The 17,496-nt window shown below is 44.2% G+C and overlaps 1 protein-coding gene across 4 annotated transcripts in view; it reads left to right on the forward strand.

The window, feature by feature from the left end:
- Nucleotides 1-17,496, forward strand: part of phf20l1 (PHD finger protein 20 like 1) — a 131,516-nt gene that overhangs the window by 21,799 nt on the left and 92,221 nt on the right. For all 4 annotated transcript variants that reach the window (XM_043687886.2, XM_043687888.2, XM_043687889.2 and 1 more), the window contains exon 7: nt 16,545-16,755. In XM_043687886.2, coding sequence (XP_043543821.2) covers nt 16,545-16,755 — 211 coding nt within the window. The remainder of the gene's footprint in view (nt 1-16,544; nt 16,756-17,496) is intronic.

Genomic DNA, 17,496 nt, shown 5'->3' on the forward strand with positions numbered 1-17,496 from the left:
ATTTTCAAGTTTACTGCTCCATCTACCACTACAACAGGTTCTAGGAATTTGGAATGGAGCTGTCTCTTTTCCTCATTTTACCTTGTTTAGTTGTTATCCCGAGAAGAAGGGAAAGGAAGGAAATTACAATCCTATTTCAGTCAAACATGAACAGTGCCCAAGCATTCCGGGATATTTAATACAATAATGTATCTACACTATAAATTTATAATCACTGAGGGAGCTATCAAATAGTTCAGTAGCCATAAAACATTTGGTTAGGCATGAACCACAATGTACAAGGATTTATGGGTTGGGAGCAAGCTACTGGCAGCTTGTGGTTGGAGTAGTTTGCTGTCACCATCTGAGTGTAAATGAGAAGATTCCCTTACCTTGAACAAGTTGTGGTTTATAGCATAATGGGTGCAAGTTGTTTTCGTAAGATGGACGTTGTGCTGAGACTATTGGGAGATCTAGTATATTGGTCTTCATTATGCAAGAACATATGAGGTTCTCCTTATCCCAACCCAACCATGCTACAACATAATCTGATTTGGTGGAGCTTATTGCAGAATGATCACATTTGGAACTGTTACCTTAGACAGCATCTCTTCCAAAGCTTGTTTTCTGAGTAGTTAACATTCACACTTCCATGTATGCAATTACATTTGTCACTTCCAGATCCCATCAAGCTTTGGACTTCAAAATTTAAAGGAGTATGGGGTTTTCACAATTCTTCAAGAATATTCTCTCTTCAGACTTGGAATATTTGAGGAATGTTGGTCTTGGTTCTGTCCTTGCCACTGTGTGGTGTTTCTACTTCAGAACCTTTTTTTAAGTTTTGAAAATCCCTTGTTGAAAGTTGTTGTTCCTGCTAAATCAAGTAGTCAGTTGTAACTTTATCTGGAGGACTCTAAAGCTCTTGAATTTCATTTGCAGTGGAACTCTTCCCTGCCTTTCTAAGAACATTTGAAATTTCATAAACTCCCTGGCACACAGCTATTCCATTGAAAAACAAAATGGTGTTGTCTTGGATTACTAGAGCAAACATCATCATCTTGATAATATCCGAGATCTCTGTGCCAGGTAGTTTCTTCTTGACCATTGTTCTAATTCTGTGATGTTTATCATTCTACCTCCGTGTTGGCTCCCATGGTGTTGTATGAAACCCATCTTCAATATTTATTCCTAATTTGCCCCTGAATATTTGCTCTATTTAAATATTTATTTCAACTGAATAATCAAGGTTAATAATTTCATTTACTCTCTTGTTATATTACTGGTGAATCTGAGATTCAAATTGCAGTCATGCTATTTGAGGATTCTTGCTGACTTAACTAGGTCTCTGATACTGATCGTCCTTGGAAGATGAAGTATTGAAATATTTCTCTTCAAATCCACTGCAATTTATTCACCAGGTTGTGTTGGGACCTGAATAATTTTCATTAAAGAATGGTTAATGAGCACAAGTGACTTGTCCTGCTCATTCCGCTTCTCCTCATCTGCGTCTTATTTCATACTTTCTTTTTATCTGAATTTCCTGCTTCAGGAACATTAAGGTGTGCGTGCTCAAGGGTGAGCTTTCTTGATTGAATTATATATACAATCTCTGCTACTTTGCACCTTTTGTTTTGCTTGGCCCATATAATTTTATCAAGGTATGCTGTGGCTTTGTTTCTTCACCCTCAGTAAACAAGCTGAGATCTGGCTTCCCAATGACAAATGAGTTTTGTCAAACTCCAGTTGGTTGGGTCACCAATTTCTGACATGGATGTATTAAGTATTGTTTCTAATGCTGCTGTATTCTGTATCTACACTACTTCTGAAAGTTGGTTATTATATTATAACGGGATGGAAATGTGTTGCTGGAGAAGCGCAGCAGGTCAGGCAGCATCGAGGGAACAGGAGAATCGACGTTTCGGGCATTAGCCCTTCTTCAGGAATGAGGAAAGTTTGTCCAGCAGGCTAAGATAAAAGATAGGGAGGAGGGACTTGGGGGAGGGGCGTCGGAAATGTGATAGGTGGAAAAAGGTCAAGGTGAGGGTGATAGGACAGGGGTGGGGGCGGAGAGGTCGGGAAGAAGATTGCAGGTTAGGGAGGCGGTGCTGAATTTGATGGATTTGACTGAGACAGGCTGGGGGGAGGGGAAATGAGGAAACTGGTGAAATCCGAGTTCATCCCTTGTGGTTGCAGGGTTCCTAGCCGGAAGATGAGGCGCTCTTCCTCCAACCGTCGTTTCGCTGTGGTCTGACGATGGAGGAGTCCAAAGACCTGCATATCCTTGGTGGAGTGGGAGGGGGAATTGAAATGTTGAGCTACAGGGTGGTTGGGTTGGTTGGTCCAGGTGTCCCAGAGGTGTTCTCTGAAACGCTCTGCAAGTAGGCGGCCTGTCTCCCCAATATAGAGGAGGCCACATCGGGTACAGAGGATGCAATAGATGATATGTGTGGAGGTACAGGTGAATCTGTGGCGGATATGGAAGTTTCCTTTGGGGCCTTGGAGGGAGGTGAGAGGGGAGGTGTGGGCGCAAGTCTTGCACCTCCTTCGGTTGCAGGGGAAGGTGCCGGGAGTGGAGGTTGGGTTGGTGGGGGGTGTGGATCTGACGAGGGAGTCACGGAGGGAGTGGTCTTTACGGAATGCTGATAGGGGAGGGGAGGGAAATATATCCTTGGTGGTGGGGTCCGTTTGGAGGTGGCGGAAATGACGGCGGATGATGCGCTGTACATGGAGGTTAGTGGGGTGGTAGGTGAGGACCAGTGGGGTTCTGTCCTGGTGGCGGTTGGAGGGGCGGGGTTCAAGGGCGGAGGATCGGGAAGTGGAAGAGATGCGGTGGAGGGCATCGTCGATCACGTCGGGGGGGAATTTGCGGTCCTTGAAGAAGGAGGCCATCTGGAATGTGCGTTTTTGGAACTGGTCCTCCTGGGAGCAGATGCGGCGGAGTCGAAGGAATTGGGAGAATGGGATGGCGTTTTTGCAGGGGGCAGGATGGGAGGAGGTGTAGTCCAGGTAGCTGTGGGAGTCGGTCGGTTTGTAGTAGATGTCCGTGTTGATCCGGTCGCCTGAGATGGAAATAGAAAGGTCGAGGAAGGGGAAGGAGGAATCTGAGACTGTCCAGGTGAATTTGAGGTCGGGGTGGAAGGTGTTGGTGAAGTGGATGAACCGTTCCACCACCTCGTGGGAGCACGAGGCGGCGCCGATACAGTCATCGATGTAGTGGAGGAAAAGGTGGGGGGTGGGGCCAGTGTAGTTGCGGAAGATGGATTGTTCCACATATCCTACGAAGAGGCAGGCATAGCTGGGGCCCATGCGGGTGCCCATGGCTACTCCTTTCGTTTGAAGGAAGTGGGAGGATTGGAAAGAGAAGTTGTTCAGGGTGAGGACCAGTTCAGTCAGTCGAAGGAGGGTGTCAGTGGAAGGGTACTGGTCGGTAACTCCCCACCTACGTTCGGGACACCACCCACGCCCTCCACCTGCTCCATGATTTTCGCTTCCCCGGTCCCCAACGCCTTATTTTCACCATGGACATCCAGTCCCTGTACACCTCCATCCCCCATCACGAAGGACTCAAAGCCCTCCGCTTCTTCCTTTCCCGCCGTACCGACCAGTACCCTTCCACTGACACCCTCCTTCGACTGACTGAACTGGTCCTCACCCTGAACAACTTCTCTTTCCAATCCTCCCACTTCCTCCAAACGAAAGGAGTAGCCATGGGCACCCGCATGGGCCCCAGCTATGCCTGCCTCTTCTAGGATATGTGGAACAATCCATCTTCCGCAACTACACTGGCCCCACCCCCCACCTTTTTCCTCCGCTACATCGATGACTGTATCGGCGCCGCCTCGTGCTCCCACGAGGAGGTGGAACGGTTCATCCACTTCACCAACACCTTCCACCCCGACCTCAAATTCACCTGGACAGTCTCAGATTCCTCCCTCCCCTTCCTCGACCTTTCTATTTCCATCTCAGGCGACCGGATCAACACGGACATCTACTACAAACCGACCGACTCCCACAGCTACCTGGACTACACCTCCTCCCATCCTGCCCCCTGCAAAAACGCCATCCCATTCTCCCAATTTCTTCGACTCCGCCGCATCTGCTCCCAGGAGGACCAGTTCCAAAAACGCACATCCCAGATGGCCTCCTCCTTCAAGGACCGCAAATTTCCCCCCGACGTGATCGACGATGCCCTCCACCGCATCTCTTCCACTTCCCGATCCTCCGCCCTTGAACCCCGCCCCTCCAACCGCCACCAGGACAGAACCCCACTGGTCCTCACCTACCACCCCACTAACCTCCATGTACAGCGCATCATCCGCCGTCATTTCCGCCACCTCCAGACGGACCCCACCACCAAGGATATATTTCCCTCCCCTCCCCTATCAGCATTCCGTAAAGACCACTCCCTCCGTGACTCCCTCGTCAGATCCACACCCCCCACCAACCCAACCTCCACTCCCGGCACCTTCCCCTGCAACCGCAGGAGGTTTCAAGACTTGCGCCCACACCTCCCCTCTCACCTCCCTCCAAGGCCCCAAAGGAAACTTCCATATCCGCCACAGATTCACCTGTACCTCCACACATATCATCTATTGCATCCTCTGTACCCGATGTGGCCTCCTCTATATTGGGGAGACAGGCCGCCGACTTGCGGAGCGTTTCAGAGAACACCTCTGGGACACCTGGACCAACCAACCCAACCACCCTGTAGCTCAACATTTCAATTCCCCCTCCCACTCCACCAAGGATATGCAGGTCTTTGGACTCCTCCATCGTCAGACCACAGCGAAACGACGGTTGGAGGAAGAGCACCTCATCTTCCGGCTAGGAACCCTCCAACCACAAGGGATGAACTCGGATTTCACCAGTTTCCTCATTTCCCCTCCCCCCAGCCTGTCTCAGTCAAATCCATCAAATTCAGCACCGCCTCGCTAACCTGCAATCTTCTTCCCGACCTCTCTGCCCCCACCCCAATCTGTCCTATCACCCTCACCTTGACCTTTTTCCACCTATCACATTTCCGACACCCCTCCCCCAAGTCCCTCCTGCCTATCTTTTATCTTAGCCTGCTGGACAAACTTTCCTCATTCCTGAAGAAGGGCTAATGCCCGAAAGTCGATTCTCCTGTTCCCTAGATGCTGCCTGACCTGCTGCGCTTCTCCAGCAACACATTTCCATCTCTGATCTCCAGCATCTGCAGACCTCATTTTCTCTTCTATTATATTATAACACTTTTTAATAGACGTGCACTGCTTTTGCCTGGGAGGCTTGGTTGTTCCACATTGCTAACATTGATTTTTAGCATCTGTTGTCTGACCTACTGTTGTCACATGTGACTTTCAATTTTTAGAATGTAAAAACTGTAATGGATTCTCTTGCTGACCTGTGATGAGATTATCCTTTTCTCAGCATTGCTCTGCAATTCCTCTAATAGTTTTCTCCAAGGTAATGATCTTTGAACTGGAATAAATCTGTAAAAATCCTTAGTAATTCAAACATTGGCACATTAAAATCAGAATTGATAAAAGACATATTTATAAATTGATAAAAGACATACTGAAGTGTCGAGAGTGTTAATGAATTTCATTTGGATGCTGAACTCTTTCAGGAATTGTATTTGCTTTCAGATTAAAGTAATTGTCAAAAGCCTGTTGGAGCTTCTTCAAACTGATCTATGCTGCCTTTTATATTTTGACAATTTTGTCATATGCTGTAGTTTCTATTGAACTCCGAAGTGTATTTGCACATTCAGATCTCCTGCTCTTATTGTGGTCTAAATAATCATAATTTCCTGTTCTTGGTCTTCCAAAAAGTTTCTCAGTAGGCTGTTTCACCCTGAGAAAATGGAATGTTACTACTAATCTTGAATTTTCAGTGCCATATTCAGGAAGTGAGCAACCAAAAGAGGGAGGTGTGATTGGGTGCTGCAATTCAAAGACTGGCTCGAGTGCAGAAATGGATGTCCTGTTTCTGTTGAACTTGGAACTGAAGGCTGTACAAAGTGCTGAGAAGCATGTGAATGTTGCACTTTGCTTTGGATTACCTGAGCATGAAATAGGCAAAGGTTTGATCAAATGGCCTCAATTTATGCTGTGAACTTTTATAGATCTATGCAATAACAATCTGTGCTCCCCTAGAAGGCCCAGTAATTGGTAAATTTTTAATAAAGGCAATTCATCAAAACAGCTGACTGAAGGAATTGTATCAAAAGATCATCCCTGTTGTAAGTGAAAAGTTTGTTTAAAAACAGTAACATTTTCTGTCTTCAATATTACATTTCCTGAGCTTTTCTAATGTTTTGCTTCTAGACAAACATATTCAAAGCAAACTCAACAGATGAGTTTGCTTGTCCTTAGTTGCTCTTGAGAAGGTGATACTGCCGCCTTGAACTGCTGAAGTCCACGTGCTGCAGGTAGACCCACAATGCCTGTAGGAATGAATTTCAAGGCTTTTGACCAAGTGACTGAAGAAATGGTGAGATATTTTAAGTCAGGATGGTGAGTGCCTTGGAGGTGGTGGTGTCCCACGTATCTCCCATCCATGTCTTTTTAGATGGAAGTGGTCATAAGTTTGAAAAGTGGTTTCTGAAAAGATTTGGCAAATTCCTGCAGTGCAACTTGTAGATGATACCGAGCGTTGTTGGAAGGAGTCGATGTTTGTGGATGTGGTACCAGTCAAGCAGGCTACGTTGCCCTGGATAGTGTTGAGCACATTGTTGTTGGAGCTGCACCCATCCAGGCAAATAAGGAGTAGCCCATCACAGTCCTGACCAACACCTTGTAGATGTTAGACAGGCTTTGATGAGTTGGGAGGTGAGTTACTTGCTGCAGTATTCCTAGCATCTGACTTTCTATTTAAATAGCTAGTCAAGTTTAGTTTCTGGTCAGTGGTAATCCCCAAGATGTTGATAATGGGGGATTCAGTAGTGGTAACACCATTTGGATGTCAAGGGATGATGGTTAGGTGTTCTCTTCTTGAAGATGGTTATTGCCTTGCATTTTTGTGGTGTGAATGTTATTTGCTATTTTTCAGCCCAGGCTTGGGTATTGTCCAGGTTTTGTTGCTTTTTGAATGTGGAGTGCTTAAATATCTGAGGAGTTGCGAATAATGCTGAGCAATTTTCTGCAATCGTTCCCAATTCTGACCTTATGATGAAGCAGCTGAAGAAGGTTGGGCCTAGGACACTACCCTGAGGAACTCTTGCAGAGATGTCCTGGAGCTGAGATGATTGATCGCCAGCAACCGCATCCATCCTTCTATCTACCAGCTATGACTTCAACCAGTAAACTAAAGCAGAAATTGTCATATAAACTCAGCCAGCATCTGTGGAGACAAAGCAGAACTAACATTTTTGGTCCAATACCCCTTTGTTAGAATAGAAATTGCTTGGCTTCCTTGATATCTTAATTGGCGGCTAACTCTCAAGCTTAACTCTGCAATTCAGCTTTTTTTGTCCATGTTTAAGCCAAGCTATCATGTGGTCAGGAGCTGAGTGGACCTGAAGAAACTGCAACTTGGTGTCAGTAAGCAGGTGGTGTTTGATAGAACTGTTGATGACACCTTCCATCACATTACTGATCATCGAGAGCAGAGACTGATTGGGCTGTAATTGGCAGGGTGGATTCTTCTGCTTTTTTCCTGTGCATGTTCCCACATTGTCGGTCAATACCACAATACTATCTGTACCAGAACAACTTGGCTAGGGTTGCGACAAGTTCTGGAGCACAGGTCTTCAGCGCTGTTGTCGGACTGTTGTCAAGGCCCATAGCCAGTGCTATATCCAGTGTCTCCAACATTTTCTTGGGATCACATGGAGTGATTTACATTAGTTGAAGACTGGCATTTGTGTTGCAGGCGGAGACTGAGATGGATTATTCACTTGGCACTTCTGGCTGAAGATTTCTGCAACTGTTATTCTTATCTTTTTACCCTGAGGTGCTGGACCATTTTAATTGTAGAGAATGGGAATAGTTGTGGGTCCTTTTACTCCAGTGAGTAGTTTCATTGTTCATAACTGGATAAGCAAGACTGCAGAGCTTAAGTCTGATCTGTTGGTTGTGGAGAAAGTGAGGTCTGCAGATGCTGGAGATCAGAGCTGGAAATGTGTTGCTGGGAAAGCGCAGCAGGTCAGGCAGCATCTAGGGAACAAGAGAATCGACGTTTCGGGCATAAGCTCTTCAGGTTCCTGAAGAAGGGCTTATGCCCGAAACGTCGATTCTCCTGTTCCCTGGATGCTGCCTGACCTGCTGCGCTTTCCCAGCAACACATTTCCAGCTCTGTTGGTTGTGGGCTGGCTTAACTCTATTGCTTACTGCTTATGCTGTTTAGCATACAATTAGTTCAGTTTGCCAGCTTCATTCATTGCTAGTTATGCCTGGTGCTGCTCCTGGCATACCCTCTCCATACACTCTCTGAATCAGGGTTGTTTCCCTGGCTAGATGGTACTGGCTGAGTGGGCAATATGCCAGACCATAAATTTGCATATTGTATCGAGTCTACTGCTGTTGATGATCCACAGCACCTTATGGATGTACACTTCTGAGTGCTAGATCCGTTCAAAGTCTGTCCCATTTATCACAGTGATCATGCTGCACAACATGATGGAGGATGTTTTCAACATGAAGGTGGTACTTCATCTCCATAAGTACTATATGGTATTCACTCTTACCCACACTGTCTTGGACAGATGTATCTACAGCAGGCAGGTCGGTAGGGTGATGGCAAGTATGTTTTGCCCCTCTTATTGCTTCCCTCACCAACTACTGCAGATGCACTCCAGCAGCGATGTCCTTTACGAACTCACCAGATTGCTCAGTAGTGCTACTGTCGCCTCACACACAGTGGTGGGCGATGAAATCCCACACCCAGAGTACATTTTAAACGATTGTCTCCCTCAGTGCCTACTCTAAATGTTGTTCAACATGGAGGAATGCTGATTCATCAGCTGAGAGAAGACGCTACATGGTAGTTAGCAGGAGGTTTCCTTGCCCGTATTTAACCTGATGCCGTGAGATGACTTAGAGGCTGTTAAGAATCCCAGGGCAAATTCCTCCTGACTGGTTAGCACTGTGCTGCTGGGTCTGACCTGCTGGTGGTACAGAGCATAGTAAGCAGTGTTGAACCTAGTGCCGAGGTTGATGCCAGGTAGTCTGGTTTCATTTTTTTTTTTTGTTGAGATTTTGTAGTGATTGATACAGCGGAGTGACTTGCTAAGCCCTTTCAGAGGGCAGTTGAGAGTCAACCATATTGTGGATCTGGAGTTATATGTAGGCCAGACCAGGAGAAGATGGCAGATATCTTTCTCCGAAGGACCTCCATGGACTATGTAGGTTTTTCCAACAATGGACAATCAGAAAAGAATCGAGTCATACAGTCAGGGCAGGCAGAGACAAAGCCGAGAACAAGGTAGGACTGATGCATTGAAATAACTGCAGTTTAATTCAAGAGGTCCAACAGGGAAGGCAGATGAACTCAGGACATGGTTAGGAACATGGGACTGGGATATCATAGCAATTACAGAAACTTGGCTCAGGGATGGATAGGACTAGCAGTTTAATGTTCCAAGGTACAAATGCTACAGGAACGACAGAAAGGGAGGCAAGAGAGGAAGGGAAGTTGCATTTTTGATAATGGATAGCATTACAACTGTACTGAGGGAGAATATTTATGGAAATACATCCAGGGAAGTTATTTGGGTGGAACTGAGAAATAAGAAAGGGATGATTACCTTACTGGGATTGTATTATAGACCCCCTAATAGTCAGAGGGAAATTGAGAAACAAACTTGTAAGGAGATCTCAGCTATCTGTAAGAATAATAGGGTGGTTATGGTAGTGGATTTTAATTTTCCAAACATAGACTGGGACTGCAATAGTGTTAAGGGTTTAGATGGAGAGGGATTTTGTTAAGCATGTACAAGAACATTTTCTGATTCAGTATGTGGATGTACCTACTAGAGAAGGTGCAAAACTTGACTGACATGTGGGAAGTAAGGCAGGGCAGGTGACTGATGTGTCAGTGGGGGAGCACTTTGGGGCCAGCGACCACAATTCTATTAGTTTTAAAATAGTGATGGAAATGGATAGATCAGATCTAAAAGTTGAAGTTCTAAATTGGAGAAGGCTCATTTTTATGGTATTAGGCAAGAACTTTCAAAAGCTGATTGGGGGCAGATGATCGTAGGTAAAGGGACGGTTGGAAAATGGGAAGGCTTCAGAAATGAGATAACGAGAGTCCAGAGACAGTATATTCCTGTTAGGGTGAAAGGAAAGGCTGGTAGGTGTAGGGAATGCTGGATGACGAAAGAAATTGAGGATTGGTTAAGAAAAAGAAAAAAGCATATGTCAGGTATAGACAGGATAGATCGAGTGAATCCCTAGAGTATAAAGGCAGTGGGAGCATACTTAAGAAGGAAATCGGGAGGGCCAAAAGGGGACATGAGATAGCTTTGGTAAATAGAGTTAAGGAGAAGCCAAAGGGTTTTTACAAATACATTAAGGACAAAAGGGTAACTAGGGAGAGAATAGGACCCCTCAAAGATCAGCAAGGTGGCCTTTGTGTGGAGTCACAGGAGACTGGGGAGATACTTAACAAGTATTTTGCATCAATGTTCACTGTGGAAAAGGATATGTAAGATTATAGAATGTAGGGAAATAGATGGTGACATCTTGAAAAGTGTCCATATTACAGAGGAGGGAATGCTGAATTTCTTGAAATGTATAACAGTGGATAAATCCCCAGGACCTGATCAGATGTACCCTAGAACTCTGTGGGAAGCTAGGGAAGTGATTACTGGGTCTCTCCGAGATATTTGTATCATTGATGGTCATAGGTGAAGTGCCGGAAGACTGGAGGTTGGCTAACGTGGTGCCACTGTTTTAGAAGGGTGGTAAGGACAAACCAGGGAGCAAAGACCTGTGAGCCTGTTGTTGATGGTGGGCAAGTTGTTGGAGGGAATCCTGAGGGACAGGATATATGTGTATTTGGAAAGGCAAGGACTGATTAGGAATAGTCAGCATGATTTTGCGCATGGGAAATCATGTCTCATAAACTTGATTGAGCATTTTGAAGAAGTAACAAAGAGGATTGAGGGCAGAGAAGTAGACATGATCCATATGGACTTCAGTAAGGCATTCCACAAGGTTCCCCATTGGAGACTGGTTAGCAAGGTTAGATTTAACGGGATACAGAAGAACTAGCCATTTGGATGCAGAACTGGTTCAAAGGTGGAAGACGGAGAGTGGTTGTGGAGGGTTGTTTTTCAGACTGGTGGCATGTGTCCTGTGGAGTGCCACAAGGATTGGTGTTGGGTCCACTATTTTTTGTCATTTACATAATTGATTTGGATGTGAGCATAAGTGGTATAGTTAATAAGCTTGCAGTTGACACCAAAATTAGAGATGTAGTGGACAGCGAAGAAGGTTACCTTGGATTAGAACAGGATCTTGATCAGATGGGCCAATGAGCTGAGGATTAGCGGATGGAGTTTAATTTAAATAAATGCGAGATACTGCATTTTGGGAAAGCAAATCCTAGCAGCACTTGTACACTTAATGGTAAGGTCCTCGGGAGTATTGCTGAACAGAGACCTTGGAGTACAACTTAACTGCTTATGAGAACGAGGGTAGGTCCGATCAAGGACAGTAGTGGGAGACTGTGTATTGAGTCTGAAGAGATAGGAGAGGTCTTGAATGAGTACTTTTCTTTAGTATTTACGAATGAGAGGAACCGTATTGTTGAAGAGGAGTGTGTGAAACTGACTGGTAAGCTAGAGGAGATACATGTTAGGAAGGAAGATGTGTTGGATATTTTGAACAACTTGAGGATAGACAAGTCCCCCGGGCCTGACGAGATATATCCTAGGATTATGTGGGAAGCAAGAGAGGAAATTGCAGTACCGTTGGCAATGATCTTTTCATCTTCACTGTCAACGGGGGTGGTACCAGGGAACTGGAGAGTGGCGAATGTTGTGCCCCTGTTCAAAAAAGGGAATAGGGATAACCCCGGGAATTACAGGCCAGTTAGTCTTACTTCGGTGGTAGGTAAAGTAATGGAAAGGGTACTGAGGGATAGGATTTATGAGTATCTGGAAAGGCACTGCTTGATTAGGGATAGCCAGCACGGATTTGTGAAGGGTAGGTCTTGCCTTACAAGTCTGAATTCTTTGAGGAGGTGACCAAGCATGTGGATGAGGGTAGAGCAGTGGATGTAGTATACATGGATTACTAAGGCATTTGATAAGGTTCCCCATGGTAGGCTTATGCGGAAAGTCAGGAGGCATGGGATAGAGGGAAATTTGGCCAATTGGATAGAAAACTGGCTAACCGACCGAAGTCAGAGAGTGGTGGTAGATGGTAACTATTCAGCCTGGAGCCCAGTTACAAGTGGAGTTCCGCAGGGATCAGTTCTGGGTCCTCTGCTGTTCGTAATTTTTATTAATGACTTGGATGAGGGAGTCGAAGGGTGGGTCAGTAAATTTGCAGATGATACGAAGATTGGTGGAGTTGTGGATAGTGAGGAAGGCTCTTGTCGGCTGCAAAGGGACTTGGACTTGGATATGTTGCAGAGCTGGGCTGAGGAGTGGCAGATGGAGTTCAACCCTGCCAAGTGTGAGGTTGTCCATTTTGGAAAGACAAATAAGAATGCGGAATACAGGGTTAACGGTAGGGTTCTTAGTAAGGTGGAGGAACAGAGGGATCTTGGGGTCTATGTTCATAGGTCTTTGAAAGTTGCCACTCAGGTGGATAGAGCTTGTAAGAAGGCCTATGGTGTATTAGCGTTCATTAGCAGAGGGATTGAATTCAAGAGTCGTGAAGTGATGTTGCAACTTTACAGGACTTTGGTTAGGCCACATTTGGAGTACTATGTGCAGTTCTGGTCGCCTCACTTTAGGAAAGATGTGGAAGCTTTGGAGAGGGTGCAGAGAAGATTTACCAGGATGTTGCCTGGAATGGAGAATAGGTCGTACGAGGATAGGTTGAGCATGCTAGGCCTTTTCTCTTTGGAACGGCGAAGGATGAGGGGTGACTTGATAGAGGTTTATAAGATGATCAGAGGAATAGATAGAGTAGACAGTCAGAGACTTTTTCCCCGGGTACAACAGAGTGTTACAAGGGGACATAAATTTAAGGTGAAGGGTAGAAGGTATAGGGGAGATGTCAGGGGTGGGTTCTTTACCCAGAGAGTGGTGGGGGCATGGAATGCGCTGCCTGTGGGAGTGGTAGAGTCAGAATCTTTAGTGACCTTTAAGCGGCAATTGGATAGGTACATGGATGGGTGCTTAAGCTAGGACAAATGTTCGGCACAACATCGTGGGCCGAAGGGCCTGTTCTGTGCTGTATTGTTCTATGTTCTATGAAAGTGGTGTCGCAGAGAGATAGGATAGTGAAGAAGGCGTTTGGTATGCTTCCTTTAATGGTCAGAGTATTGTGGTGTTGGGAGGTCATGTTGCGGCTGTACAGGACATTGGTTAGACCACTTTTGGAATATTGCATACAATTCTGGTCTCCTTCCTATCGTAACAATGTTGTGTAATTTGAAAGGGTTAGAAAAGATTTACAGGATGTTGTCACGTTCGGAGGATTTGAGCTATACGGAGAGGTTGAGTAGGCTGGAGCTGTTTTCTCTGGAACGTTGGAGGCTGAGGGTTGACCTTATAGAGGTTTATAAAATCATGAGGGGCATGGATAGGGTAAGTAGTCAAGGTCTTTTCCCTTGGTTGGGGGAGCCCAGAGCTAGTGGGTGTAGGTTTAGGGTGAGAGGCGATATAAGACACCTAAGCAATCTTTCACACAGAGGGTGGTGCGTATGTGAAATGGGCTGCCAGAGGAACTGGTGGAGGAGAGTACAATTGCAACATTTAAAAGGTGTCTGGATGGGTATATTAAATAGGAAGGGTTTGGAGGTTTATGGGCCGGATGCTGGCAGATGTGATTAGATTGGGTTGGGATGTCTGGTTGGCATCGACAAGTTGGACCGGAAGATCTGTTTTCGTGCTGTACATCTCTATGACCCTGTGACAGTGGTTTCATGGTTGTCAGTAGATTATTAATTCCAGATGTTTTATTGTATTTGAAATTGGATGTGGCAGGATTTAAACCCAGGTCCCCTAACATGAGCTGAGTTTCTGGATTAATAATCCACAGATTATACGACTTTGGTATCTATTTTCCCACTCCGCCGCCCAACTCTTGTCACGGCCCAGAACAAGTTATTTGGCAACTACCTAACTAAAATGTTGTATGTGTTGCGCACAAGCTTTATTTCCAGCTAAATTCTTCCATTTAATTTCCTGTTTATTCCTTTGTCCTGAGTTTTTATTTCTTCCATACAACTTTGCTACTTGCCTCCATTAATCCTTGTGTAAGAAAGTTCCTCATTGTAATTCTTTGGGTTAAACCTTTTGTTTTGGATTCATTATTGGATTTATTAGTGACTATATTGAAAGCTTAACTTTATTCTGTTTCACAAGTACTTTTATAATTTTAAAGACCCATTGGTCTACCTTCCAAACATTGTAGAAGAGAGCCTCAGCTGTGAACAGTTCATCTTGAAAGACATTATCTCAAGTTCTGATATCAAACTTGGGAATATTTTTGAATTTTCTACTGTGCCTCTGCATTCTTTTTGTAAGGAACCCAGACCTGTGCATTTTTAAAATAGCCCGGTTAGCTTATGTTGCCACTCTAAATCTTTTTTAAAAATCTTTTGCTCTTTATCTCTGTGCTTCCCTGGCCCATTTTGATCTTTTTTCCTCAAACTATCTGTAGTCTGCTTACTCATTATTCCAAAGTGAAGAATAAGCAGACTACCTATTATTTTACCTGCCTTTATATGCTTATCTGCAATTAAAATTAAAGTTTTATGGCCATTCATTTCCCTATTAACAAATAGTGTTCACTGACTTCCTGTGATCAATAGGTAATATGTTTAAAATCCAGCATGCAACACGTGGCATTTCATGCAGCTTCGCAAAGTCAAGGGAAAGCTACCTAAAGCAATTGATTGCATTGCTATTAATTGAATTAATTAATTTTCTTTGCCACATGTAAAATTGATCTTAATTATCTCATTATAAATTTCTCTGTATATGATCAAACTTGGATAAATTTACTTTAAATGAATGCTGTTTCCATTTATGCACCTGTGTTAATAAATTTTAGTGTTACCCACAAGCCATTGATAAATATTATTTACATGTAGGTAATGATGGAGTTGAGAGAAACTAAAATATCTCTTTCCATCGAACTACCATAAACTACTCCATAGAGCTGACGATTCTATCATACTTGACATAGCAAAATTGAATGAGAAATGTTGACTTTGATATTTGCAACAGTAAATGTAAAACAATGTGTTCATATAGCAAGGTTCGCAGATAGGAAGTTTGTACTACACACAATTTATAATATATAGAGAAACTTCATTATCCTGCATTTCTCCAATTGGCATTTTGACAACTGATCTGTTCTTGCTCTGGTCTTAGCTTTCCACTGTTCTCAAGCACCATGTTTTCTCAGCACCGTTCACTTGATTCAGCTGCTCCTTCGTGACTCAAGACATTAACATTAATTTTTGATTCGCCAGTATCATCACTTCTCAGGCATGTCATGTGAAACATTTACTGTAATTATTATAACTATATGCAAACAACATTTATGGGCCTTAAAATCCTCTGATCATAGAATTCACAGCATTTGTTTAAAGTGCTTTTGGGGAGGAAAAGGAAAAAATGCATTTTTTTGTTCTGAGTTGGGACAACTCTGAGTTGGGCTGCACGGTGGCACAGTGGTTAGCACTGCTGCCTCGCAGCGTCAGAGACCCGGGTTCAATTCCCGCCTCAGGCGACTGACTGTGTGGAGTTTGCACATTCTCCCCGTGTCTGCGTGGGTTTCCTCCGGGTGCTCCGGTTTCCTCCCACAGTCCAAAGATGTGCAAGTCAGGTGAATTGGCCATGTTAAATTGTCCGTAGTGTTAGGTAAGGGGTAAATGTAGGGGTATGGGTGGTTTGCGCTTCGGCGGGTCGGTGTGGACTTGTTGGGCCGAAGGGCCTGTTTCCACACTGTAAAGTAATCTAATCTAATCTAAACTGACGTTTTGTCCATGAGCAGTATTAAGATAAACTGGAAAGCAATAATGGTCAGTGTTTTTTTCCAATAGTTCTCATCAAATCTAAATGTGTTGGCTCTCGATGTGTTGAGTAAGGTTCTACTGGTAATGGTGATCATCCTGTACCAAGGCATTGAGTAATTAAGGTAAAACACAATTCTGTCTTAACCACCAATCCATTTCCAGCTATTGCCATTACATTGCAGTAAGGAACAACAGACCTGCCTGATGCTTTCCTCTGGAATTGGGCACACAGGCCATTTGTATTCCCTCCACCACTGCACCCAAAATCAGCTACCTCAGCACATTTTAGGGGACCCGACCTGAAATCCTGGTGGATAAACTCCTGAAACTTTGAGGAAAAAACATGTTGAGACTTCAGAGTTGCGACGCTCTTTTTTTTTTTTCCTCTTCTCTCAACTGAAATGATTCTGAAAGATGGAACATTTTCTTCATAGGACTGGTTAGCTCTTGTTAAAGCTGCTACAGCAGCAGCAGCAGCTGCAAAGAATAAGACAGTCGGCAAACCCAGGGTTAATAAGGAAAAGATGGAGAGAAAAGTGGGGAGAGGATCCCACTTCAAGAAAGGGAGAGTGATGTCAGAAGTTAAAGAACCAGAGGAAGAAGTGCACAAAAAATCAGAAGAACTTGCAACTTTTGCTATCTCAGGTTAGTGTAATTTATATAATATATACCTGACTTTAATGTATCAGACAAAATTTAACACAACCATGCAGAGAGAAATTATGACAGATGACCAAAGGTTAGTCATTGTTTAGTGTGAAGTTTTGATGAGGCTTATAAGCGAACTGTTGAGGGAACAAACTCAGAGCTTGGGCCCCATGCAGTTGAATGCAATTTAAGTTTTAAATAACAAAATTTTCCTTTGTCTTGCACACAATCTAACCAGGTCCAGAGAATTGGGGACTATGAAGTAGGAATTGCTAATATAAATTACAGCACAGAAAGGGGACATTTAATCCTATGACTCCCACTTGATGGTTTATTCTCAATAGAAGCAATCATCCTCTTCTTTCATGCCCATTCAGATCTCTTCCCTTTTTGTTTTTGTTTTCCTTTGGCCACCTGTTCTAATTCTTCAAATGTTAGCTAGTGCACAATGAAACTAGATTCAAATAACTTTTGCTGTGATTGCTTCCTTGTTCTTAACAGTAAATTGCTATAGAATTTCTACTATAGAAGCAGGGTCCTTGGCAAAGTAAGGTAGCATTGCTAACCACTGTGCTACCATGCCGCCCACATAGTGACTCTGCTATTTCTATTCTTGCTCTGAAAGCTACCCGTATATGATCTGCTATTATGATGAGATATTTCTCGGTCTGGAAATTAGACCAAGATGTTAACCTAGAAGCATTCTGTATGTATGATCATTGTTTTCCGGCCTGTGGC

The sequence above is a fragment of the Chiloscyllium plagiosum genome, unplaced genomic scaffold (assembly GCF_037043375.1).
Source record: "Chiloscyllium plagiosum isolate Xiang-an unplaced genomic scaffold, Cpla_swu_hap1 HiC_scaffold_4, whole genome shotgun sequence".
NCBI classification, from domain to species: Eukaryota; Metazoa; Chordata; class Chondrichthyes; order Orectolobiformes; family Hemiscylliidae; genus Chiloscyllium; species Chiloscyllium plagiosum.